Source organism: Arachis hypogaea, chromosome 16 (genome assembly GCF_003086295.3).
Source record: "Arachis hypogaea cultivar Tifrunner chromosome 16, arahy.Tifrunner.gnm2.J5K5, whole genome shotgun sequence".
NCBI classification, from domain to species: Eukaryota; Viridiplantae; Streptophyta; class Magnoliopsida; order Fabales; family Fabaceae; genus Arachis; species Arachis hypogaea.
This window is the reverse complement of record NC_092051.1, coordinates 29037-53832: the sequence shown is the minus strand read 5'-3', so window position 1 is coordinate 53832 and position 24796 is coordinate 29037. Positions and strand designations below refer to the sequence as shown.

At 34.7% G+C, this 24796-nt stretch overlaps 4 protein-coding genes across 4 annotated transcripts; 3 read left to right on the top strand and 1 right to left on the bottom strand.

The window, feature by feature from the left end:
* Window positions 1–1356: 1356 nt before the first annotated feature.
* Window positions 1357–3496, bottom strand: LOC112758116 (cell division control protein 2 homolog D). Its single transcript, XM_025806702.3, has 8 exons — window positions 3037–3496; window positions 2807–2948; window positions 2647–2708; window positions 2431–2542; window positions 2244–2337; window positions 2081–2150; window positions 1848–1986; window positions 1357–1771 (listed from the first exon to the last, which is right to left on the bottom strand). Exons 1-8 carry the CDS (start codon window positions 3288–3290, stop codon window positions 1679–1681), a joined length of 966 nt encoding a protein of 321 aa, XP_025662487.1. The 5' UTR covers window positions 3291–3496; the 3' UTR covers window positions 1357–1678.
* A 1222-nt stretch (window positions 3497–4718) lies between these two features.
* On the top strand, window positions 4719–5315 carry LOC112754418 (uncharacterized mitochondrial protein AtMg00860-like). Its single transcript, XM_025802063.1, has one exon. It carries the CDS (start codon window positions 4719–4721, stop codon window positions 5313–5315), a length of 597 nt encoding a protein of 198 aa, XP_025657848.1.
* Window positions 5316–11674: 6359 nt separating this feature from the next.
* On the top strand, window positions 11675–15228 carry LOC112758150 (chlorophyll a-b binding protein 7, chloroplastic). Its single transcript, XM_025806746.3, has 6 exons — window positions 11675–12007; window positions 12081–12247; window positions 12911–13057; window positions 13436–13568; window positions 14013–14105; window positions 14678–15228. Exons 1-6 carry the CDS (start codon window positions 11819–11821, stop codon window positions 14990–14992), a joined length of 1044 nt encoding a protein of 347 aa, XP_025662531.1. The 5' UTR covers window positions 11675–11818; the 3' UTR covers window positions 14993–15228.
* A 2821-nt stretch (window positions 15229–18049) lies between these two features.
* LOC112754364 (UDP-rhamnose/UDP-galactose transporter 2) lies at window positions 18050–21767 on the top strand. Its single transcript, XM_025801987.3, has 5 exons — window positions 18050–18782; window positions 19192–19376; window positions 20343–20543; window positions 20876–21037; window positions 21148–21767. Exons 1-5 carry the CDS (start codon window positions 18653–18655, stop codon window positions 21505–21507), a joined length of 1038 nt encoding a protein of 345 aa, XP_025657772.1. The 5' UTR covers window positions 18050–18652; the 3' UTR covers window positions 21508–21767.
* The last annotated feature ends 3029 nt before the right edge of the window (window positions 21768–24796 follow it).

Here is a 24796-nt window from a genome sequence, read left to right as displayed (position 1 = left end):
GTTGGAGTTTTTTTTTGTTAGGGGCTGGGTTCGGATTTTTTTTTGTCAGGGACCTCATTGTCTTTCGAAGTAATTGTCAGTGGCTGATTTGAATTTTTCTCATACAAAAATATGAGACCTCGCAAACTAGTTATCCCGTGTTTGGGGGCACTGTTCTGGATCATGACTCGGGGCCTTTTGCCATGATTTACTAAACCGGTCCAACGCTAAGGTCCAACAGTGGGAAGCCTTTCAGACCTGAGAAGGGCAAGATTTGAGAAGGGCAAGATTTGGTCTGGTATCTTTTTTATTATGGAGTAAAGTATTGTTTTTGTCCCCCAACGTTTGGGGTAAGTCCCAAAGTTATCCCTAACGTTTCAATCGTTCTATTTAAGTCCCTAACGTTTCAAAATTGACTCAATGTTGTTCTTATGTTAAGGATCCGTTAACAGAATTGACAGCGGGACAAAATTAAGACAATTTTGAAACGTTGGGTGACTTAAATAGAACGAAAACATTGGGGATAAAAACGATACATAGAAATAAATTTTAATTTTATCCTTCAAAATATCAATTTTATTGTATATAATATTCAATTATTTTTTAATCACATCTAAATAAATTACACTTAATCACATTATTTTCATTCTAAATAATATTTTTTATATTTTTATATTATAACCTTAAGTATAAAATTATAAAAAAATAAATTTATGTAATCAGGACTATTTGAAGGGATCCCCCACAAGTTCTCAGGACCACTAGCACGAGACTCCTCTAAAGGTATTATTATTCACCTCACTTCTTTGAACACTATTTGATTTAAGCATCAAATTGTCATTGCAAATACTATTCGTTCAACATTCGACATCAAAGTCGCCGGTCCTATTCTCTCACTCACTTCCTTCAAACTAACAAATAATATGATATCATTATCTTTTCGTAATTGAAAAATACTTAAAAAAAATCAGACCTATACAAAAGTTGAATCACTGTATAAATCATCACTTAAAAAAAGTTAAAAAGTTATTTTTATTCTAGTTATAATTTATTATGAATAGCTATACAAAAGCCGTTTTTTTCTTTGATTTTGGAGAAGATAAATAAATAGAGAAAACAAATATAACAAATTAAGCCACCAAAATATGATAACAAACTAAGAAGAAAACCTATGCGACCCTGTAACTGTAAGTACATGTATGCGCATTAATAATTTTGAGTGTTCAACAACGGATATGCTGCTTTTGATTTATTTATTTAATAGGCAAATAGATTATTATGTCTGTGATTATTAGCGTAGCTCTAACGAACGCATCCCACACAGTATTAATGATTAAACACAGGCTATATTTTTGTTAGTCAAAAAGCCAACAACGATAATCATAAAGTATGTCCAAATTTAATCCTTGAAAAGTTAAAATTACAAACATTCATAATTCTCGAATTTGAAATAAAAAAAGGCCAAATCATCCTAAAACAGAATATTGTAGTCACAAAAAAAAAAAAAAAAAAACAGAATATTATATGCGCTCGAGGGAAGCAAAGCAAATCGGTAACGATGAATTCCCACATCCAAAGAGTTGCGTTTGTTCATCGAATATAACAACAGAGCAAAAGCTATCACCCGAAACTTTTTTTATCATGCGCTCGAGGGAAGCAAAGTACTCCCTACATCCAAAAGAGTCGATGACGTTATTTCCTAGAGATTGGTCTTATCCAGGTCATGGAAGTAAGGGTGTTCCATAGCTTTCTTTGCAGAAATCCGCTTGGAAGGCTCGTATTGCAGCATTTGCTGAAAATGCCCAGAGAAATTATGAACAATAAAGTCATGTCAACAATAGAATTGATCAAGGCAAGGTATTTCTTACAGATAGTAGATCGACTCCTTGATCATCCAAGGTTGGAACAGCCATGTACAGCTCTTGAGGGTTCCACTGAGGGTACTCATGCCAGTTCATTAGTTTACTAACGCCTGGCCACACCTCTTCATTAGGGGTACCCAATAGCCTGGAGAAAGAACACCAAGTTACCCACTTATTGATATACAAAGTGCATATTGAATCAACGAAGCATATGAGATATTCTTGCTTAAATGAATCACCTGAATATGTGGAGGAGTTGTTGCAGTTCCGAATCACCAGGGAAAAGGGCTTGCTTAGCGACAAGTTCAGCTACATCGATGGAGATGAGATAAAACATGAATTTAGATGTACTAGCCAACATGAACAAGGCAATAAACTTGGTTGAAGAAACAAGGTCCTTACCAAATATGCAGCCAACGGACCACATATCCACCGCCATTGAGTAATGGGTAGCACCAAGAAGGACTTCGGGAGCTCTATACCACAAGGTTAGTATCTGAAAATAGAGAAATGACACGGAAGTAATGCCAATGCTAGAAAGGAGAGAAAAAAGAACGCGAATTAACACAAAATCTATCTATGGTCTAACCTCGTGGGTGTATTTCTTAATTGGCACAGTAAAAGCTCGAGCGAGTCCAAGATCAGCTATTTTGAGCATCATTGTTGATCGGTCCATCAAGAGATTGTGAGGCTTCAAGTCCCTTGATAAAAATAAAGATCCAATTTTGAGGAGATAAGTAAAGTGCGTGAGTAACTATGAAACTATGACTACATGTGATGTGAGAGAAAGCCATGGAATGAATACCTGTGCAAGATTCCATGTCCGTGGCAGAAAGCAACGCCCTTACAGAGTTGGTACATCAAGCTCTAGAACAAAGAAATGCAAAGCAGAGTGTCAATTTAAACAAACCCTAAGAACAAGGAACCTTTCCTAATCTTGATTTGAAAATCGGAGAGAGAATTACTTTGACGGTTTTGGGTGGGATGAATTGACTACTCTGACGGAAAGAGCGAATGAATTTCTTGAGATCGGTGTCCATGTACTCGAATACCAGGTAGAGCACGGTCTTGCCTTCCTTGTTCTGACCTTGTTTGACATCCATTAACCTGTGTGATACAGGGGGAAGGGAAATGGGATGAAATTTAAAACCCTAATCTAATCTTGTTCAAATCGAAAGGAATGTGAACGGTATACCTGACTACATGGGGATCGCGGGAGAGCATGCGTAGGATGGAGACCTCGCGGAGAGTGGTGGGAGGGACGCCCTCTTCGTCCTCGTGGAGACGAGTCTTCTTGAGGGCGACGATCTTGCCGGTGGCCTTGTCCCTCGCTCTGTACACCTTCCCGTACGTCCCTTCTCCAACCTTCTCCAGTTTCTCGAACGCCTCCTTCGCCGACAACACTACTGTTGCCGCTCCTACGCGTCCTGCTCCTGTCAATTTCTCCATACCTCTCTCTCTCTCTCTCTCTCTCTCTCTCTCTCGTCGCTCGGGGAATGGTGATGGTGATTGTATTCAAATCTCAATCCAGTTAGTTAATATTAATATATAGCCCGTGCAACCTTCAATTTCAATTTCAAATGAGATTGTTATTGATTGAGTCGTTGCCCAACGGATACTTTTCTTTTAAAATTCAAACTCCGCTCCTCTTTCCTGATCTCCCTAGTCAGTAGTCAACTATTGAAGCAATTAGACAGTTATGCAACATAATTTGCCAAAGCAAAAATACAATACTTTAAAAAAAAATTATTTTAATATTTAGTTTCTATAATTTTTTTATAGTAATCTCAATCTTCTTTTAAATTTAGATTGTTTTAAGAATTTTGACATTTTTTAAATTTTAATATAAATGAAAATTAGAGACGGATCCAAGAATTTAGTAAAAGAGAGAGAGAAAAAATTAAAATATTGTATAATAAAATAATATATATTGTATTTAGTAATATATACAATCATGATTAATATTTTTTAATAAATACTTGTTATATAAAAATATTATTTTAGTTCTTATAACCTTTTTTTTATTATTTTGGATTCAATAAAATATAAAAGTTAACTATTTTTTTAAGAGGAAGTATAGGGAGCCAATGGAATATCTGTACAGTGTGTACAATGGAGGTTTATGGATGTCCGATTCAGTATTAGAGGTATAACCATTAGTGTTACATTTTCCTATCAGTTTAAACTTTTGGGATGAGTGGTTTCATGACATGGTATTAGAGCTCATCCTTGGTGAATCCCAAAATCAACTTAAACTTTTAGGATGAGTGGTTTCATGACATGAGATGTTTATTATCCCTGGTACCCGAATGGTTATTCCGGATAGTATGGTGATGTTCATTTTTTAACTCATAATCCATTGTACACATTATACAAATATTTCATTGGCTCCCTAACAGAATTTTTTTTTAATTAATTTATATTTTTCTGTGAGCGAGTCCAAAAACCTTTTGGATAAAGCGGAATTCAACCCATATTGGTTAATATATAATAATTGTATATACTTAAAATTATTTTTATTTTACATTTATGCTACATATACAAGTCTTTTTGACTTACAAGTTTTACAAGTTGGGCCAAACCCAACAAAAGTTACGCTCACCCACAAAAATGTGTTAACACGTGCATCACGTTTCCAAAGCGCTCTTTCACCATTATGAATAACTCTTCTTCTTCCTCGATAAAAACCACAACTGTCATTTTTTTTTTCGCGTTTCTTCTCCTCTTCCTCTTTTTCCTTCGTCTTCTCCTTTTTTCTTTGTGTTTTTCCTCATTTTTCTTCGCGTGTTTCATCTTCATCGTCGTGTTTCTCCTCCTTCTTCTTTTGATTTTGTAACATTTAGAATCTTCCACCCGTACCTGAACAAGTTTGTAGTAATGTTCATCGATGATATTCTGATTTACTCAAGGACAGAGAAAGAGCACGAGGAACACCTGAGAATGGTATTACAAATTCTGAAGGAAAAGAAACCGTATGCCAAACTCTCTAAGTGTGAGTTTTGGGCGAAAGAAGTTAAGTTTCTAGGACATGTAGTATCAAATGGAGGTATAGGAGTAGATCCTGCTAAGATAGAAGTAGTTTTAGAATGGGAGCAACCTAAGACAGTCACCGAGATTCGAAGTTTCCTCGGACTAGCTGGATATTGCCAGAGGTTCATTAAAGGATTTTCACAATTGGCTTTACCACTAACTCAACTCACTAGAAAGGAAGTACCTTTTGTTTGGACGAATGAGTGTGAAGAAAGCTTCAAGACGCTCAAGGAAAGGTTGACGACAGCACCGTTGTTAATTCTGCCAGATCCCGAAGGACCATTTAAGGTTTTCTGCGATGCTTCACTTAAAGGCTTAGGGTGTGTACTGATGCAAAATAGGAACATGGTAGCCTATGCATCAAGGCAGCTCAGACCTCACGAGCAGAACTATCCAACTCACGACCTAGAGTTGGCAGCTATAGTATTTGCTCTCAAAATCTAGAGGCATCACTTGTATGGAGTAAAGTTCAAGATTTTCTCTGACTACAAGAGCTTGAAGTACATTTTTTACCAAAAGGAACTCAACATGAGGCAAAGGAGATGGATGGAATTCTTAAAGGACTACGACTTTAAACTAAATTATCATCCCGGAAAGGCAAATGTGGTCGCGGACGCCCTTAGCAGGAAGAATGCAAGTCTCTCCTGGATGAAAATTAAGGATGGATAATTAAGGACGGCCTTTGAAGGACTCAACTTGGGAATAAAAGAGACTTCACGGGGAACGTGTTTGTCACAGATGCAGTTAACTCATGACTTTAAGATGGCAATCCGACGAGAGAAAGCTCAAGAATCAGAGATGACCAGGCTTTTGTCATGTGTCGACAAGGACCAACAGAGAGAAGTAAGACGGGATGCAGAAGGACTATGGCGATTCAAGGGTAAAATATGTGTGCCAGAATCCAATAATCTGCGATAGGAAATATTAAGGGAGGCACATCATGGAAGATTTTCGATCCACCCAGGTATCACTAAGATGTACCAGGATTTAAGCCAGATGTTCTGGTGGCCTGGAACGAAGAAAGATATAGCTACCTTTGTTTCGAAGTGTCTCACGTGTCAAAAGGGTAAGTTTGAGCACCAGAAGCTGTCAGGAACTCTTCAGCCTCTAGAAGTGCCACAGTGAAAATGGGAGACGATTACCATGGACTTTGTTTCAAGACTGCCAAGAACCACATCCGAAAATGACGCCATCTGGGTAATTGTGGATAGACTGACCAAGTTTGCTCACTTTTTACCAATCCGAATGGACTATTCAATGGAAAGGCTTGCACAACTTTATATTCGGGAAATAGTCAGGTTACACGGGGTACCATCCAGTATTGTGTCAGATAGAGACCCGAGATTCACTTCACGATTTTGGGGAGTTTTTCAGAAAGCATTCGGAACGCGTCTGCACAAGAGTACAGTTTATCATCCTCAAATGGATGGCCAGTCAGAAAGGACTATTCAAACACTGAAAGATATGTTACGAGCATGTGCACTAGACCAGAAGGAAAGTTGGGAAAGTTACCTGCCGCTTGTAGAATTTTCCTACAACAACAGTTTCCATGCAAGTATCGGGATGGCACCATACGAAGCACTCTACGGTTGCAAATGCCAATCACCACTATACTGGTATGAAGGGAAAGAATCCAGTATGCTGGGACCAGAGTTAGTTCAGGAGACAACATATCAAATTAAGAGAATTTGCGAGAAAATTCTGACGGCTCAGAGCCGACAGAAGAGCTATGCCGACAGGAGAAGGAAAGCTTTAGAGTTTAGTGAGGGTGATCATATTTTTCTTAAAGTAACACCAACCACCGGAGTGGGTCGTAGTCTTAAGACCAAGAAACTAAGCCCTAGGTTCATAGGTCCTTTTCAGATTCTAAAAAGAGTGGGATCAGTAGCCAACCAAATAGCTCTTCCCCCTTATCTATCCAAACTTCATGATGTATTCCACATTTTCCAGCTTAGAGAATATAATCCTAATGAAAGTCATGTCCTAAAACCTGAAACAGTACAGTTACGGGATAACTTGATGTTTCGAGTACCACCCGTACAAATAGTCGACCGGAGTATCAAACAGCTGAGAGGCAAGGAGGTTCCTTTAGTAAAAGTTGCTTGGGGACGAGATGGCATGGAAGAACACACCTGGGAGTTAGAGAGCACAGTGACGGATTACCCACAGTTATTCTCAGGTGACTAAATTTTGAGAGCAAAATTTTCTTTAAGGAGGGCAGAATGTAAGAACCAGGTTTTTAGTAAATAGACTTTTCTGGTTGAAAAAAAACGAAAATTAGAAAGAAAAAGAGAGTTACGAGGTCAAACTTGGCTTTATGAGGGTAATTAATCCCTCTAAGTCAAATTTGACTAACATATATTAAATACTATCTTACCATTGGCTTAGTTACCACACCAAAAACGCTTTTAGTGACGATTGTGCGTGTACCGAAAAAAATTCTAGTAACCGAAAACCTCAGAATCAGTGGTAAAAATAATTTCTACTCAAGTAAATGTGTTTCTAGATTTATGTTAGCTATCTCTTCATGATTTACTTCTTTAAGAGTAGTTATTAGCCACTAATTCTTTTACTGCCGGTAAAAGTTATCCGAAACAAATTTCTGCCTAGTATTCTGCAAATGACTCCTAGAGGCCCCGAATCCTTTTGCTTGCTACCCTAGTAACTCGGCCCCACTCTCTTAGCCTCTGGGCCGAGATTATCTCAACCCCTCATCCCTCTCTGCTGTGTTTTCAACCACAAGTAATTAACCGCAGTTAACTGCAGATAAACATGTCATTATGACGCTGACTGTGTTTCCTCAAAATCACGTCCCTTCTCTCTTGCTATCAGCCCATTTCTCTCTAATTTTTCTAGCCTTCTTTTACCACATTTAATTATATTAGACTTCAGATTTTTTAAATAAGAAAATTACCAAGCAAAAATTTAATAACATTTTACCATAAAGAGAGAGATAAGAACCGTAAGTGAGAGAGCAGGAACAGAAAAAATTCTGCACATACTACCTGCATTCAGCCCCTTCTATCACCATTAATTCACTATTCTTTAAGTATTTTTCAAGGATTCAAATCATACAAGCACAAACTCTTGTCCGTTTTTGCCAATCTTCGCGTTTATACCAAATTTGGCTAGGTAAACTCTTGTTCTTTCTCCTTTAAAAAAAAGAAACAGTAACCATAATGAATCTTTACTCTCCTCTATGTATAGAGAACTCCTCTTGAAGCACCCATGGAGCACGCCTAAGAAGTTAAGGAGTTTCGAGCTCACAGTGGTTGAATTTCGACGTCTTGCGACACTTTAGGCCCAAAAATGAAACTCACCACCACCAGCTGTGTTCTGCCCTTATATACTTGTTTTCTAGTGTGAGAAAGGTTTACCAACTAAATTACATAAGAGGTAAGGGTTAGGATTAGTTAGAGTATGATTGTGCTTGTTTTCGGTGCTTATATGAGCCACTTTATGGTGAATTTGTGCTTGTTTTAAATTTTTGAAAATTTTATGAGTTACCACTGTTTTGGCTTGATAAATATGTGTAAAATACTATTATATTACCTCTGGATTTTGTGTGAAAATAGCCGGAAACATAGAAGCACTTGGGGTTTAACTTTCAAGCTTTAAACGTCACAAAAAGTGAAGAAAAACATAAAAGCTGCGCCTCTGAAATTTTAGTCACTAAAAGCACAAAAACTATGATAGAAAAGCATTAAAAAGTAGTTATAAAAATATTTTTAATCCTATGGAACAAAGGAAGAAAGGTAAAAATGGTGTTATGGTCATTTTTGGGTAAAAAGAGAGTTAAAAATGTAATTTAAATAAAAAATAAGTAAAATTCTGAATTTAGTGTCATCAGGGATAAAATAGTCATTATATAAATTATTTGAGTCGAAATTATAATGATAAAAAAGTTTCGGGCCTAAATAAAAGTTTTAGTAAAAGTTAGAAGTAAAACGGTAAAAAGCGGTAATTAGAATAAGTAAATAAATTAATAAAGGGTAAATTTGGTTTTAGGTCCTTTATAGTGAAAATTAGTATTTAATAAAAATATTAGAAATAATTTTAATCATAGGCAACTATTAAGATTAATCCGGTAAAATTTTGATGCTAAATAAGGTTAAACAGTAAAAGTAGAGCACTTAGGGGCATATTAGTAATTTCAGGCATAAAGTCAAATTAAAAATGAATAATTAACTTAATCAAGGGAAAAAGGTATATTATAAAAAATATGAAAATACAATGGTAAAATAGTAACATTAGGGGTGAAAGCATCATTAAAAACCTAATGAAAACGGTAAAAAGAAAAGTTAAATAAAAGGGCAAAATGGTAAAATGTGACAAGGTTGAGATATTTTTAGAAAGATCCAAGCACAAGTTTTTTATAAAAGAAGGGAGGATATGTCCCTTAGAAAGAAATTCTGCTGAGATGTGCCGCGAAAGAAGAAACTGTAAACCCCAAAGTGCTGAGAAGTACTTGGCAGAGCAGACTTCCATCCCGCCTGGCCAGAGACTATATGAACGTGGGGACGCCCGCCATATGGACTGCTACTCACTGGGAGCACCTTATATTTTTGGGTCATTCTTTATTAGCGCCGCGATTGTATTACGGGCACCGTGCGCGACTGACCCAGTGGAGTAGCCATATCCGGACTTGGGCCGGGTAACGTCGGGCTGCGGGTAGCCAATCGACGCATGAGCTCATGACCTCCGTAGGACTAGACATGCATCATTCTTGGTTGCTGCATTTCCTTGCTTGTGTCTGCTTATTTGTATATGTGACTGTTATACTGTTTTATACTTGTGATTATATCTGTTTGTATGATTGATTACTGTTGTAACCTTATAAACGATTAGACTTAGGCTGCGGATCCCTTTAGGTTTTTCGTATAAGACCCTACTGGGAACCTTAGGTTCTCACCCCTTTTTTCTATGTTCGCAGATGGGGACTGGCGTGATCTTCTTTGAGTACCCAGCGTTCGGCAGATAGGTGGACCCTGCGATGAGGAGCGCGGTGTTTTGGGGTAGTCCGCGTACACGCACCTCTACTCAGCCAGGAGTTTGACCCTGACATGCCTTATGATACACTCTTATCCGAGCTTCACCCCGGCAGAGGCTAGTATCATTTTCCGCCTTACCCTCTGAATATGGCAGAGCCAATACTGGAGTCTCCGATTATTGACATACCTGAGTATCCACCATGGTTCAACCCCGAAGAGGATCAAGTAGTTCCTGACATACCTATGCCCGACGCTCCACCACCATCCCCTATAGCTGAGCTAGGATTCGACGGGCCAGGGGTTCCTGAAAGCTCTGGTTCTGCACCTTCAACCGAGTTTAGCTCAGAGGCGTGGATTGATCAGATGATAGCGGATCTGTACTCTAGCTCTTTTGGGACCGGGGAAGAGGACTCCACAAAGGATGCAAGCAGCAGCAACATCACCGGCGCGTCAGAGTGATTCTCTCGCTTCAGCGTATTGTGACAGCAGTTTTTGATGACCCAGTATCAACGGCAGCAGCAGTAGTAGTAATGATAGTAGTCTTTATAATAGTGGTCCTTGCCCTCGCTCTTGAATAGTCTTTTTAGAGGGCTAGTTCTTTTTATTTATTTAATAATGTAGATCGGATCCCAGTCTAAGGTGGCTCTTGTGAGTCGGGGCCTGTAAGCATTAAAGATGGAGTATGTACATAATATAGTAAGTAATTAAGTGTAAACTTGTGTTTTGTGATAAATTAAGCCTCCGGGCGTTTCATGTATGATATGAGTATGCTATGCTATGCTTTTCCGTTTCTTGTATTAACTACTTAATTTACAATTATTTCAATATGCGCGACTAGATACACGATTCTCGACTAGCGTTACAGGCTCATATGTATACACTTAATGTATGGTCTAAAGTATTTAAAGTCAGCTAAATAGTAGCGCCTGACTACTAGTCTTGGTCATGACAGGTTAGAAGTTGGGTCGTTACAAAGGAGAGCAGTTACAGTGGATGGAGAAGGAGAAAGAGAACAAAAAATTAGGATTAAAAAATTAATAAAAGATAAATGAGTAAAAAATTGTGTCTAATTAATTGTGCCTCTGTATCTCATTATTTTAGAAGTACACTGAATACATGTATTTTGTGTATACTTGTGTACTAACGTATCTATCAAAGATTTACATCTCAACAAATAAACATAGGACATGTTCTAATGTGTCATGTCTCTGTGTCTGTGTCTTTGAAGCCAAATGCTGCCTAATGTATAAAGACACCAACTAAACAGTATATGAAACGAAGACATCAAATAGATTGCAAAAAAAGAGAAAGATAGAAAGTCTTCTTTTACTTTTTTTTTTTTAAATTATTTTTAATAAATTATTTTTGTTTAATAAAATTTTTAAAATGATTTTGAGTTAATTTTTTAAAAAAATATTTATGTTTTATTTTTTAAAAAAATTAATAAACAAAAATTATTTTATATTTAAATAAAATTAAAAATTAATTATTTAAAATATTTTTATTTTTATTTTTTTAAATAAAATATTATTAATTTTATAAAAAAGTAAATAATTTATTTTTTAATTAAAATATTTTTTAAAAACATATCCAAATATTTTTTTTGTGGCCGTATCTAAATAAATTTAAAATTGTATAAAAATATTTTATTAAAAAAAGTAAGATCAATACTTAATGGTCAATGGTGTTGATTAGAAATAGATTTTTTTAATAGTTAAAAAAAATTAATAATATAAAGTGTAATTTCTAATTATTAATTATTTTTTTTATATTTATTTTTAGTCCTATTAATAAAATTAATAATAAAAAATTATACATTAAATCACTTTAACCTCTAAGGCTCTAAGTAAGCCAACTAATTTAAAGGAGCCTGATCCAGTTCCAGCGTAGATGGATAGCAGGCCGGACACGAAGCATTAGCCACTAGCACAACCACAAGCATAAGCATAAGCGCGTATGAGTGGCGGGACTATGGTTTTGGTTCATCCACAAGCCAGTACTTTCTTCGTCTTGTCTTCGTTTTCTTCCTCCTCTTTTGTTAGCGGCTCACTCCAGTTTCGTCGTTCTCTCTCTGCAAGTTTAACCCCACCTAGAATCAGCGCCAGGGAACATCCTTGTTTCTTCTGCAATTCTTCGTGGAAAGAGGTATCTATTCCGTTATGTTCCCTTCTCTTTACTGTTCCTTTTTTACTCATAATTAAATTATTTCTGATTGAAGCTCGCTGGAGTGTTACTGTTCTCGGCGTTTCCTTTCGCCGCCGTGAAAGCTATAGCTAATAGTCCTCTAGGGGAATCACTTCAGAGGAAACTGGAGAAGAGAAAGAAATTCGCTGTTGAAAACTCTTCTAAATTCATGGCCTTGGCCCAGGAGGCCCGAAAGCGGAGGTAATTCCCGGTAAGCAAATCCTTCGTGTTACATCTGTGACAATAATCGGGGTACGAGTTTGTTGTATTTATGAGATCTAAAAATAAATTATTTATGCGAAATGAAAAAATAAATTAGAAAGCTCGGTTTATTGACTAATATTCTCATTGTTTCCTGGCTAGTTAGGTTAACACTTGTGCTCATTCTATTATATCTATTATTATTAGAGTAGAGTATATTTTTTGTGTTTCAAATTTTTTTATTTGCATAAAATATATCTCAGTCAGACGTGTAATTTTTCAAAAAAATTAGGACCAATTCAGCAACAATTTTCCAAGAACAACTATCAACACAAGCAAACTAGAGAGAGTTTTTATGCATTATTGCTGGATTATTCCTAAATTTTTGAAAATTTAGCTATCATGGGTATATTTGATGCAAATTAAAAACTTTTGGGACAAAATTGAAACAAAATAAAACTTAGGAATATTTTTGAAACTTTTAGCAAATTTCAAATACAAAAAATATACTTTACTTTGTTATTATTATTGGTTGCATTGATGGCAATGAGGTTTGAACCTAGTAGGGCCACATATATATACTACTCAAACTCCTCAGTCCTCACCACTTGATTGCTCCAACTGGCTTCTGTTAAGTCTATTATTAATTCACAATATTTTCAGCTTTTGGTATGGAGAAGATCGGCCTGGTTGGCTTGGTCCTATTTCATATGAATATCCATCATATCTTACTGGGGAACTTCCTGGAGATTATGGCTTTGACATTGCCGGGCTCGGCAAGGATCCTGACACACTGCAGAAATACTTCAAGTATGTTAGATTGAGATTTTTCATTGAAAGTCCGCAAGAGTGTGCTTGTCAATTTGTTGCAAATGATTTTCTCATAGATGAGATGGTTTATTTTATTTACTTTGTTCCTTATTTTTCTTCAGCAGTGCATTGGTGCCAAATATAATGTGTTGGCTGTTATGATATATTATATTTAATATGATATGGGCAGGTTTTTGAATAATATCTCATAATAGTTGATCCACCATCTGAGCTATTTAAAAAAAATGTTAAAGAAGCCTATTGCATAAAAGGGAAATCTTTAACAAATAATAATTTCTTTATAATGATATCTCTATCTTGGGTGAAGCTCTGTTGAATTTAGTTGTCAAATGATTTTTTTATCCTTTTATCATTAAGCTTTGAGATATTGCATGCTCGGTGGGCAATGCTTGCATCTATTGGTGCTCTTATTCCTGAAATATTGGACCTATTGGGAGCTGTTCACTTTGTCGAACCTGTGTGGTGGCGTGTTGGTTATTCAAAGCTCAAGGTTAGCATTCTTGCCTTTTTAATCATCTTCGATATCATACAAAAGTTTTACCAATTAAATGTATGATTATTCTCCAAAAACCCACTTGAAACTACTGATTTAATTTTCAGAGGTTAAAAAGAATTGATCATAGCTTTTGTCATCTATTTTTTATTTTGTAGTAGTATCTTTAATCATATTCTTGTTCTTCTCCCTAATCTCATTGACCATATGGGCAGTCTTACATTTTTTATGTCCAAACTCGCAATTATTTTGTTCATTGAAACCAATTGATCGGTGTTTACTTGTTGTCTGTTGCATGGAAATAAATCTAGTTGCATATCATACCCTACGGAGCTGACTTCAGATAACATTCACTTCATCACTTGTATATTAAGCAAAGTGGTAAAGATAATTGTAACAATGGCATTCATTGCTGATGTGTCATTCTTCGATTTTGATCAGGGAGATACTCTAGATTACCTGGGCATCCAAGGTCTTCACTTAGCTGGTAGCCAAGGAGTGCTTGTGATTGCTATTTGCCAAGCCCTCCTTATGGTAAAGCCTGAACCACTTTACACTTCACTTTCTTCTTGAGCTCTGTTAGGATAATTTATTTCTTCTGACTTCCATTTCCAATATTTGAGTATTTTTTTTTTAACCCATGTTGATGTGAGCGGTTTCAGGGTTTCTAGTGGGTTGTTTTGAATGAAAGATTCTATATCATTCTACTATTAAAAAAAAAAAAAAAAAAACAAAGCACCCTCCAGGAATTCACCTTGCCTGGAATCATTCATAGGTGTTTCCATGATATTTTGAAAGTTAAATCACTGTCGTATTTGGAATTATAAAAATGCTATTCGTACACCAAAATCAGCCATTAAAATCAGTCACCAATATATTTGTGTATAGATACATGTGTGGTTTAATTTATTTTTAATGTGTATTTTTATATTCCAACATGTATTTTATACTGGTGGCTGATTTTGGTATACACGTAGTATAGTCATTCTAATTAAAGTAACTATATCAATGTTAACACAACCAAATTTATATTTGCAAAAGTAAAATCTATGAACCATTCGAGCTACTTGGCTACAAGACTCGCTGTTTAACATATATATAAACAGGTTGGACCAGAATATGCTAGATACTGTGGGACTGAGGCATTGGAGCCTCTAGGAATATTTCTGCCTGGTGATATAAATTATCCTGGTGGAGCATTGTTTGATCCCTTAAATTTGTCCAAAGATCCTGAAGCTTTTGAGGAGTTGAAGGTGAAAGAAATTAAAAATGGACGCCTAGCAATGGTTGCCTGGTTAGGCTTTTACGTGCAAGCAGCTCTGACGGGTAAAGGTCCTGTGCAGAACTTTCTTGACCACATCTCTGATCCTGTCCATAATAACTTGATTGCTTCACTAAGCTTAGTGAAAATACTCAATTAAAAAAAGTAATATATTGAAAAATAATTTTAATTTTCTTCTATTAATCTATTTTATTATTTGCGAGGGAAAGGGAATTCAGATCAAAGTGGGGATAGCCAGTTAGCCACGGGGAATTCCGCATTTTCATGGGGAAATAAATCTAGTTGCATATACTAAGATCTATTTTATGATTTTTGTGGTGTTCCGCTTAAAGGAGTTACTCTCAGTATATAAAGGAAACCATTGCGATGCCTTTTTATCTGCCCTTCTATGTTTGAAATTGTGAGATGTTACTGTGAGTCTGACACGTAGAGAGTAACAGTAAACGACTTGGATCGTTCTGTTACGAATTACGATCTGTTATGTCTTGCGTTTATTACCACTATTTTGTGTTATCTTTCCTTATTTAGCTTATTTACGTTAATTTGTTATAGGCGCATTGTAATATTATATTATTGTACATTGTGTACTATGACGCATGGATATGAGACACGGGACATGCAGATACTTAATATAAAATATAAATTTGATATTTTAATATTTTATTAATATTAAAATATAAATTAATTTTAAATTTTTTTAATTATATAAAGTATTTAAAATAATGTTTTAATAAATAATAATATATTATTTTTAAATTTATTTTAAAAATATATGTTAAAAATAAAATTAGATATGTTAATACATAATAGAGAACAACTAGGGAACCAAAAGCATATCAGCTAAAAACCAGCCAAAATGTGTTTGGGCTCTATGAAAAATCGGATTTTGATTTGTGCTCCGTGATCCCAGGAGCAGTTTTTAAACATATTATTCAAAAAGTGATTCTAATTAAACGGTTTTGTTTACTTTTTGGCTGATTACCTTTTGGTTCCATATACTTTTCCTACATAATAATATTTAAGTGTATTTAAATGTATTTTAATGAAATGTTTTTTATTTTTTATTAAGACAATTGGATACAAAAAATATTATGCATATTAGACTAGTTTCGGATGAGTGTCGTATAACTCATCACCACCCCCTGATTCTGAACATGAATACAACCCACCTCAGGAAAGCCTTTATCATCCTCAACCCCATGCACTACAACCAACTCAACATGACCCATGTTTTCAGCTATTCTTACCATTTCAAGTGTATCTATACACCGCTAAAATAAAAAAAATAAACTGATAAAATAAAAATTAATCATTATAAAACTTATCATTTATATTATATATAAATTTTATTGTTTTAACTTAATAATAATTGAATAAATACTTTTTTTTTATCATTGACCTTTTTTTTTTGTGAGACATCACATATTCTAATCATTCTTAAACCTCATCTATGTTCCCATCCATTAAAAAAAAAAAGACAAAATGACCCCTGCAACCGGATAGTAAACGGTTATCAGTGGCAGGTGTCAGTTTCTTTGGTTGGAAGGACTAAAAAATCCCTCTTAACATCTTCCTCATCTTCTTTATCGTCCTCATCTTCTCCTTCATTTTCCTCTTCTTCTTCTCATTTCTCCTCGCATCTCCATCTCTATCACCACCATCATCGAGTTTCACCTTCACCACTACCACCGTAATTCCCTCTTCCTCCTCCTCTTCTCCTTCTTGCTTTAAACCACCACCACCATCTCCCTAAACCACCTTCCATTGGACCAGCCCCGACGATCATCCCCGATAACAACTACATGCACACCCTTGACCATGCCAGTCCCCTTTTCCAACCCACCCCTGACCATGCCACCCTCCTCCATTTTGCAAAATCCCTTCTTTCATACGCCCCAAGTCCACCAGACCAACCTCAGAACCCTTTCGGCTATGAAACCACTCTTCAATCACAGATGTCGTCATTTCACTAACGCACCTCACTGAGCTTCTTAACTTGTGCAAATACTCATATACTTTATCTGCATTCCCGTTTTTTGCACTCACCTTCAACGGCGTCATGAGTTGTGGTTCTTCGAGCGTCACACCAGAACCATTCACATGCTCCTCCACCTCATAAGTCTTATCGGAATTTATAAGCTCGCAGAATCTGAACAAAGCATGGTCAAAAGTCCTCAACCTAGGGGGCAGAGCCATAATTCTGAATGGCCTTCCCGAACTCAAATGCACGGTTGGCATTGCCTTTTGCGGCGACAAGCCTGGCGACCGCAATGAGGGTGGGTACATTGGGGTTTATTTCGAAGCTGGTCATGTGATCGAAAATGCAAAATCTGTGGTGCAACGCGTTATCTTTGAGCGAGGCGTCGTTGACAGAATTAGAAAAGAAATAGAGTAAGGCATTGAAGTGGTCCTGATTGATGCGAGTGTTGTTCTAAACGGCATCATCGTATACGGAGATGGTAGCGCTTAGGTTTTTGGATTTGGAGCATGAGTTGAGCTCGAATTAAAACTTGGCCTCTGGAGTTTGTGCCTTCCTGTTTTTTTTTTTTTTTCTTGTTGTTGTCCATTGATGCAGTTTGATTGAGAATTTTGGTGTTCAAGTTTTGCACCATTTAAATTTCTATAAGCGGTAACTTTTTTGGTGAATCTATATAGCAGTTATCTATATATTGGTAGAATCTAAAAAATTAGAAGAGGATTGTTCAACATACATAAAAAGAGAAAGAAAATGAAAAAGAAAGAATGAAGAACAAAAAAAAAAAAAAATAAAGGAGACGAGGAAGAGGAGAGAGAGAATGAAGATGAGGAAGAAAATGTTAAGAGGAGGGATTTTTAGTCCCTCCAACCTAAAGAACTGACACCTAGTATTGGTAACCATTTGTTACCCAGTTGCAGAAATGATTTTATCTATTTTTTTAGTAGCTAAGGCCTCGATAAGATTTAAAGATGATTAATGGAAATGTTTGGTAACTAAAGAAAATCAGTCAAAAACAGTCATAACTTGTCTTATTTACCATTCATTAATTGTTGCTATAATTAATTAATACTAAATAAGACAAGTTCTGACTGTTTTTTTTATCTACCTAGCATTAACCCACTATTAAAATGCATTATGTCTCATAAATAAAATAGAGAGCAGAAAAGGTATTTACCCATAATAATTAAATATTTACCTTCCCACCTTACAAATCTCGTCACTTTACAACCTCTTGATACAAAAGTTTGGATTCATGACTTCAGGTTGTAGGAAAATAAAAAAGCTAATAATTTATAATTCACTCCAATGCTCTCTCCGCTAGGGTGATAAACTCGAAGGTGATAAAAATGAGTCCTCTCAAAATTATTTAATAACCACAGATCTTCCAGAGTACAATAAAAGAAAGATTTACAGATCTAGTGAGGGTTGAATGCAGATGGAGACAATAATGTGAAGGCGAGGGAAACAACGGGGAAGTATTGTGGGAGGAGACAGACAGAAAGACACAAGTGCCATCAGCGAACTAAAGGGTGGAATCGGGAAAAGCTTCTCTCCCCCACTTTCCTTTCTCAAATAATTCGAGTCCTCGGTTTCCATTTTGTTTCCAAAGTACATATATATTCCTCCCGAGTCCGAATTGAAGCTAAACTTCAATTTGAATTCGGTAAGGTAAAAGTAGATTCGCGCTATACAGATCTATCGCAACGGGAGATCAACATTAGTAATCAGATCTGGTCTCCGGTTACCAATTTGATAATCGATATTGTTCTTTCTGGTTCTGGTATTATACGTTCAAGTATTTGGAACTCTCCGAAATAGCAGATGGAGAACGAGAAGAAAGCGTCGGCAATATCAGATGTGGGGGCATGGGCCATGAACGTTGTCAGCTCCGTTGGAATTATCATGGCCAACAAACAGCTCATGTCCAATCATGGCTATGCTTTCAGCTTCGGTCAGTCCTCTTCCTCATCCAAATGCAGCTGTTATATTCTCATATGCTTTAATTGAATCCTGGAGTAGCAGATATCTATCTATCTTCTCCAATGCTAGTTATATTCTCTCAGATCTCTCCTTTTACCATAACATGTAGCCATTTATTTCGTTCTGGATCTCGTCTGCACTTGAGCCCCGATCGACATTTCCCCTCCACCCCCCTTCTCTCTCTCTCTCTCTCTCTCTCTCTCTCTCTCTCTCATTTTAAACGGCACATCTATGTTTATCAATTTCGTTATACTATTTTGTTTCGGATACAAACTTATTTGCCAGTATTATGGTGTAAATTTATGTTGGGTATTATATGCGAACTTTTCCGTTAATGATTTCTTGTCTTTGCATCTGCTCTTTTTTGTTTCCCCTTGCAGCCACCACGTTAACTGGGTTCCACTTTGCTGTAACTGCTATTGTGGGTCTGGTGTCGAATGCTACTGGTTATTCTGCAGCAAAGCATGTCCCCTTGTGGGAGCTTCTTTGGTTTTCAGTGGTTGCCAATATGTCTATCACAGGGATGAATTTTAGCCTGATGCTCAACTCTGTTGGATTCTACCAAGTATCTTCGCCTCCCTTTTCTAACATGAGTGATTGGTGCATGTAATTAAATATCATCTTTCTGGAAATTCAAACCTGGGTAATTTATGTGCAAACTAATATACACTTAAGTTGGTTGCATCACAATGATTTGTATGTGTGTAATGCATTGTGTAGTGAAAGCTAAGAATTGAGGACCGCTTAAATAATATATATATATATTTGGTTTATGGGTCTACTTTTAATGGATGAGAATTTTGAAATGGAAGTAGATATTATAAGAGAGGAGTATGAATTTAAGTACTAGGAAAAAGATGAAATACGCTTACTACTTATTGAGAAGAAGATGCATGTGATTATTAGAACAAGCAAGAATGTAATGAGAAAGATTGGTCAAATGATACTTTGCAAACCAAGAAGCCTGTTTCTGGTAAAGCTTGATGGTGTCCTTAGATTGATGCATCCACTTCCACCTGCAGCTTGTAGCTGTTGTATGAATCCATTCTTCAAATTCTACCTGAAGAATTGATTAACCTTTGAAATTGATTGCAGAATTAGTACCTGGAAAGATATTGTTATGTGAGGAACACAAATGCAAGTTTTTAAGACTTAACAATTAATTCTGGAGTTAAGTTTACACCTTGAGGAGCCCTCTTTCATAAGACAGCCTATGCAGGCTTTGCACTATAACTGAGGCATTTTTTGTGCGAGCTTTCAAAAATACTTATGCAAGCAGTTAGCATGATCACATACATCATTATAGTACTTTCAGATTGTCCTAACACTTCATCTGTGGAGACACATGTGCTTCATTATAACTAATATCTCTATTTCCTGATATTGTGGTCTGCATTACTCTCACATTGTTATCTAACTTTCCAACTCCATCCCCATGATTCAGTTTTATCCCTATCCCCCAAAGTTTCACTTGAATCTGGATTGCCTCTTGTTTCTTAAGCAGTGATTTTCTCATTCTATATGTGAACAGATATCAAAACTAAGCATGATTCCAGTGGTTTGTGTGATGGAATGGATCCTTCACAGCAAGCACTACTCAAGGGAAGTGAAAATGTCAGTCATGGTTGTGGTTATTGGTGTTGGTGTTTGCACTGTAACTGATGTTAAAGTTAACCTCAAAGGTTTTGTATGTGCCTGTCTGGCGGTTTTATCAACATCTTTGCAGCAAATTGTAAGTATCATATACTGTTCTGATTCTGCCCCTCTCTATGCAGGCACTATGGCCCCTTTTTTTAGAAGGAAAAAAATTTGAGTTGTGGACTTGTACCATCATTTCTCATGTCATTTTATACATTATGAATTGCAATAATCGGAAGTGTGTCTAATGGAACTTAATTAGGTGTAGTATCATAACCGGAAGCATCATTTTTTGTTCTTATAAATGTATTGTAAAATGTACTGTCAATTACAAAAGACACTGTTATCTACTGATAGTTATGAAATTTGTGGGATCATTTATATTTATTTAACTGATCCTCCTTTTCTTTTTTTTTTCCATGCCAGTCAATTGGTTCTCTCCAAAAGAAATATTCAATAGGATCTTTTGAACTGCTGAGCAAGACTGCTCCTATTCAAGCCCTCTCTCTCCTTATTCTTGGTCCATTTATTGATTACTACCTCAGTGACAAATTGATAACCGACTATAACATATCCACGGGTGCCACTGTAAGTTTTTGTCTTATTATCCTGTTGCATATAGCTTATTTAGACTCTATATATGTCTTAATTATACAATGGTGACACTTTTCTTTTTGGGGGGCTCACAATCTCTGCAGTTATTCATTGTTCTTTCATGCTCCCTAGCTGTATTTTGCAATGTGAGCCAGTACCTGTGCATTGGGCGCTTCTCAGCAGTTTCCTTCCAGGTTTTGGGCCACATGAAAACAGTATGTGTTCTGACGCTGGGATGGCTTCTATTTGATTCGGAGCTAACTTTCAAGAATATCATGGGAATGATTATTGCAGTTGTGGGCATGGTAATTTACAGTTGGGCAGTGGAAGTTGAAAAGCAATCAAGTGCCAAGAACCTCCCTCATTCGAAAAACAGCCTAACAGAAGAAGAAATTAGGTTATTGAAGGAAGGAGTAGAAAACATTCCTTTGAAGGATGTTGAACTTGGTGAGGCTAAAGGTTAGATTAAGTCAGTGGTGGTAAAATTTGATGAGAAACACAGAAGGGTTTAATTCAATTCTAGTTTTCTTTTTATTGTCAATTTGATTCTGTTCCTTTATTATCTAGTTTACTGGCTGTAAGTCTTGAGACATGACAAATTAGGGTGGGACCTATAGCACTCCCGTATGTCTATTTAATTTCTCTCTCAATTGCTTAATCTTGGTTGTTTGAAATGACCTTAATTATTTTATTGATTAATTTAAAATTTTTATGTCATAATTAATTATTTGGGTTAAATTTATGTTGTCTAATTTATTTATTAAAACTTTTCACGACCGTCTCTTTCACCCCGAAATAAATAGTTTGCTTTTTTTTTTTTTAGTGACTAAATAAATAGTTTGCTTTACTAAAGTGATAAATTAATATAGGGAAATGATAATGCTACTTTTATTTTGATAATATCAATTTTTTAATAAATTCATACAAAAATATAATGCAAGATTACATCCTATACCAAAAAAGAAAGAAAGAAAAATGCATTTTATTTAGATATGCAAAAACAAAATGGAAACAACAGAATTTTAACGATGTGGAAAACTCGTGACCCAAAAGAAAACGATGTGGAAAACTTACCACATATTCGTAAGTAAATTGTTGAAAATATTTTTTGAAGTTAATTATTAAGAGAGAAGAATTAAACCACCGAGCACGAAATCATTTTAAAGTTAAAGATGTATTCAAAAAGGAAAAGTGTTCTCTAGTGGAAGCCTACAAAGTACAAACTCTATCAACTTTATGTGATTTAGTGAATAACTTTTGATAATTTCAACGGTGTTCATGGCTTCATGCCCAATGCTTTTGTTAAAATTTATCATTTATCATGGAAGCATTCTTTTTGTTATCACTCTACACATGATTTGTTAGTGTGTTTGGTACATTGTCGAATAGGTTAAAAGTGAAATTAATCCTTTAGGTTGTGATTGTTTATAGAGATAAAATATTGAGATAGGAATATAGAGATACAAAATTGTGTTTAATAGAGGAAATATGAAAGTGTAAAGTACTAAATTAGTCCTTTACGTTAAGGCATAATCCTGTTTTGGTTCTTAAGGTTTAAAATGTTCTATTTAAATCAAAAAAAGTTTCATTTAGTTTCAATGTCCCACCGTAAGGTTAAAGTTAAATAATTAACAAAATGTGCTACATGACAGCAACACAAGAACAAGGTCGATAATATGGAGAATAAGTACAAGCTTCAAAGGCACAAAATCAACCGTAGATGCATCAACACATTTATTTATTATTCTCTTTAGTTTTATAGAAAATATTTCATTTAAATTGTAAGAAAAAGGATAAATCAATGTATTGATGCATCCATGATTGATTTTGTGCCTTTGGAGCTTGTACTTATTCTCCAGATTATCGACCTTGTTCTTGTACTACTGTCATGTAGGACATTTTGTTAATTATTTAACTTTGACCTCACGATAGGACTACATTGAAGCTAAATAAAACTTTTTTGGATTCAAATAGGACACTTTAAACTTTAAGGACCAAAACAGGATTACGCCGAAACGTAGGGGACCAATTTAGTACTTTACTCAAATATGAAAAGAGATAATGTGTTCAGAAATATTAAATTAGTGTATTTTGTATCCATCCTGACAAGAAGGACACTAAGACACTAACAAAAGACACAACTTATTTTTTTTTTTCAATTATTCTTGTTAATTTTGCATAATTATATTTTTTATTGGGTTTAATTACTTTGTCGATCCCTATAGTTTTATCGAATTTTCAATTAGGTCCCTATACTTTTTTTTTCTTTCCAATTAGGTCCCTATATATCATATCATATTCTGTAATTAAATTCCTACCGTGACAAAAAACGTTAAAATTAATGGAATATTCTGTTAAACTATATAGAATATTCAATCAAGTGTTAGGCATATTCATTTTGCTTAACGGAATATTCCATTAATTTTAGCATTTTTATTATGGTAAAAACTTAATTACAAAATCTTATATGGTATAGGGACTCAATCAAAAAGAAAAAAAAAAAATATAATGACCTAATTGAAAATTCAGTGAAACTATAATGACTGATAGAGTAATTAAACCTTTTTATTATTATATTTTTCGTCTCAAATTTTTTGAATGAAAAAAATGAGAATAAATTAAATTTTCATAATTTGTTCTAATTTATCACCAACAGAATATAAGAACACAAAATTTTGTGTCTCTGTCTTTTATGTCTTGTCCTATTTTCAGAAACAAATGCAGCCTTAAAACTTAATCGTTTTCTAAATTCGTTCATAAAAAATTTTATCAATTAAATTATTATTTTAAAAATTATAAATTAATTATATTTATTAATTTATTATTTCATTAATAAATTTTAACAACGATTAATGATGTGAAATATTAATTAACAGTATACAAAAGACCTAATATGTAAAATTAAATGTCGATCACAAATGTTTATGAAAATATATTAATTTAATCTTTAAATTATATTGGTATTAAGATTTATGCAATAAAAAAAAGAATAAATTAATAAATTTTTATAAACATATCTAATTAATGTCTAATTAGATATATTAAGTATCATATACATTCTCAGTAAATGTTTTACATCGTCAAACGTGAGTGAAAATTTACATCATGTATGTCAGATATCATGCAGTGTTAGATGGATAAATCTTTTAGTAATTAAGTCTAATAAGATTGATTCAATTATTGGTCTAATAAAAATTACACACACAAAAGATGCACATGAATCACATATTTTAGTGATGAATCACTTCTTCACTTGAACTACTATTGTTATTATTAGTATAATAGTTAGAATCTCGATCTATCTTTTAAAATTTTTTGGTATTATAATTTTGAATGAGTTAATTGATTTTACAAAATTTATATTAAAGTTGACAATTTTATAATTTAAATTTTTTTATAATTTTATATTTTATATATTTAATTTACTTTTTTTGTTTTTATATAAAACTTTTATTTTCTCTACCTTGACTGCTATTGGCTACGTTTATTTATTTATTTATTTTTTCTTTGTTTCTTCAACTTTATTTTTTCTTTTTTTGTTTAAAAGGAAAACAAAAGCATCTAAACAAAAAGAAGAGAAGGAGAAATATGAAAAAAATAACTAATAAGAAGAACGAAAAGGAAGAGGGGAAAAGAAAAGCGCAAAATTTTTATATTTTCGTTTACAAATTTTTTTGTTTTTCTTTTAAAATTTATGTGTTCATCGTTAAAGAGGAGAAACAAAAATAAATGAAACAACAACATAAAATCTAT

What these genes read in the sequence shown, in the direction of transcription:
- LOC112758116 (XM_025806702.3), bottom strand. Translation starts at nt 3,290, where the DNA reads ATGGAGAAATTGACAGGAGCAGGACGCGTAGGAGCGGCAACAGTAGTG. An exon ending in GTCCGTTGGCTGCATATTTG is followed by an intron (nt 2,151 to 2,243) that starts GTAAGGACCTTG and finishes CCATCGATGTAG; the next exon opens with CTGAACTTGTCGCTAAGCAA. An exon ending in AAGGAGTCGATCTACTATCT is followed by an intron (nt 1,772 to 1,847) that starts GTAAGAAATACC and finishes GGGCATTTTCAG; the next exon opens with CAAATGCTGCAATACGAGCC.
- LOC112754418 (XM_025802063.1), top strand. Translation starts at nt 4,719, where the DNA reads ATGTTCATCGATGATATTCTGATTTACTCAAGGACAGAGAAAGAGCAC.
- LOC112758150 (XM_025806746.3), top strand. Translation starts at nt 11,819, where the DNA reads ATGAGTGGCGGGACTATGGTTTTGGTTCATCCACAAGCCAGTACTTTC. An exon ending in CAGGAGGCCCGAAAGCGGAG is followed by an intron (nt 12,248 to 12,910) that starts GTAATTCCCGGT and finishes CAATATTTTCAG; the next exon opens with CTTTTGGTATGGAGAAGATC. An exon ending in TTTGCCAAGCCCTCCTTATG is followed by an intron (nt 14,106 to 14,677) that starts GTAAAGCCTGAA and finishes ATATATAAACAG; the next exon opens with GTTGGACCAGAATATGCTAG.
- LOC112754364 (XM_025801987.3), top strand. Translation starts at nt 18,653, where the DNA reads ATGGAGAACGAGAAGAAAGCGTCGGCAATATCAGATGTGGGGGCATGG. An exon ending in ACTCTGTTGGATTCTACCAA is followed by an intron (nt 19,377 to 20,342) that starts GTATCTTCGCCT and finishes ATATGTGAACAG; the next exon opens with ATATCAAAACTAAGCATGAT. An exon ending in ACATATCCACGGGTGCCACT is followed by an intron (nt 21,038 to 21,147) that starts GTAAGTTTTTGT and finishes CAATCTCTGCAG; the next exon opens with TTATTCATTGTTCTTTCATG.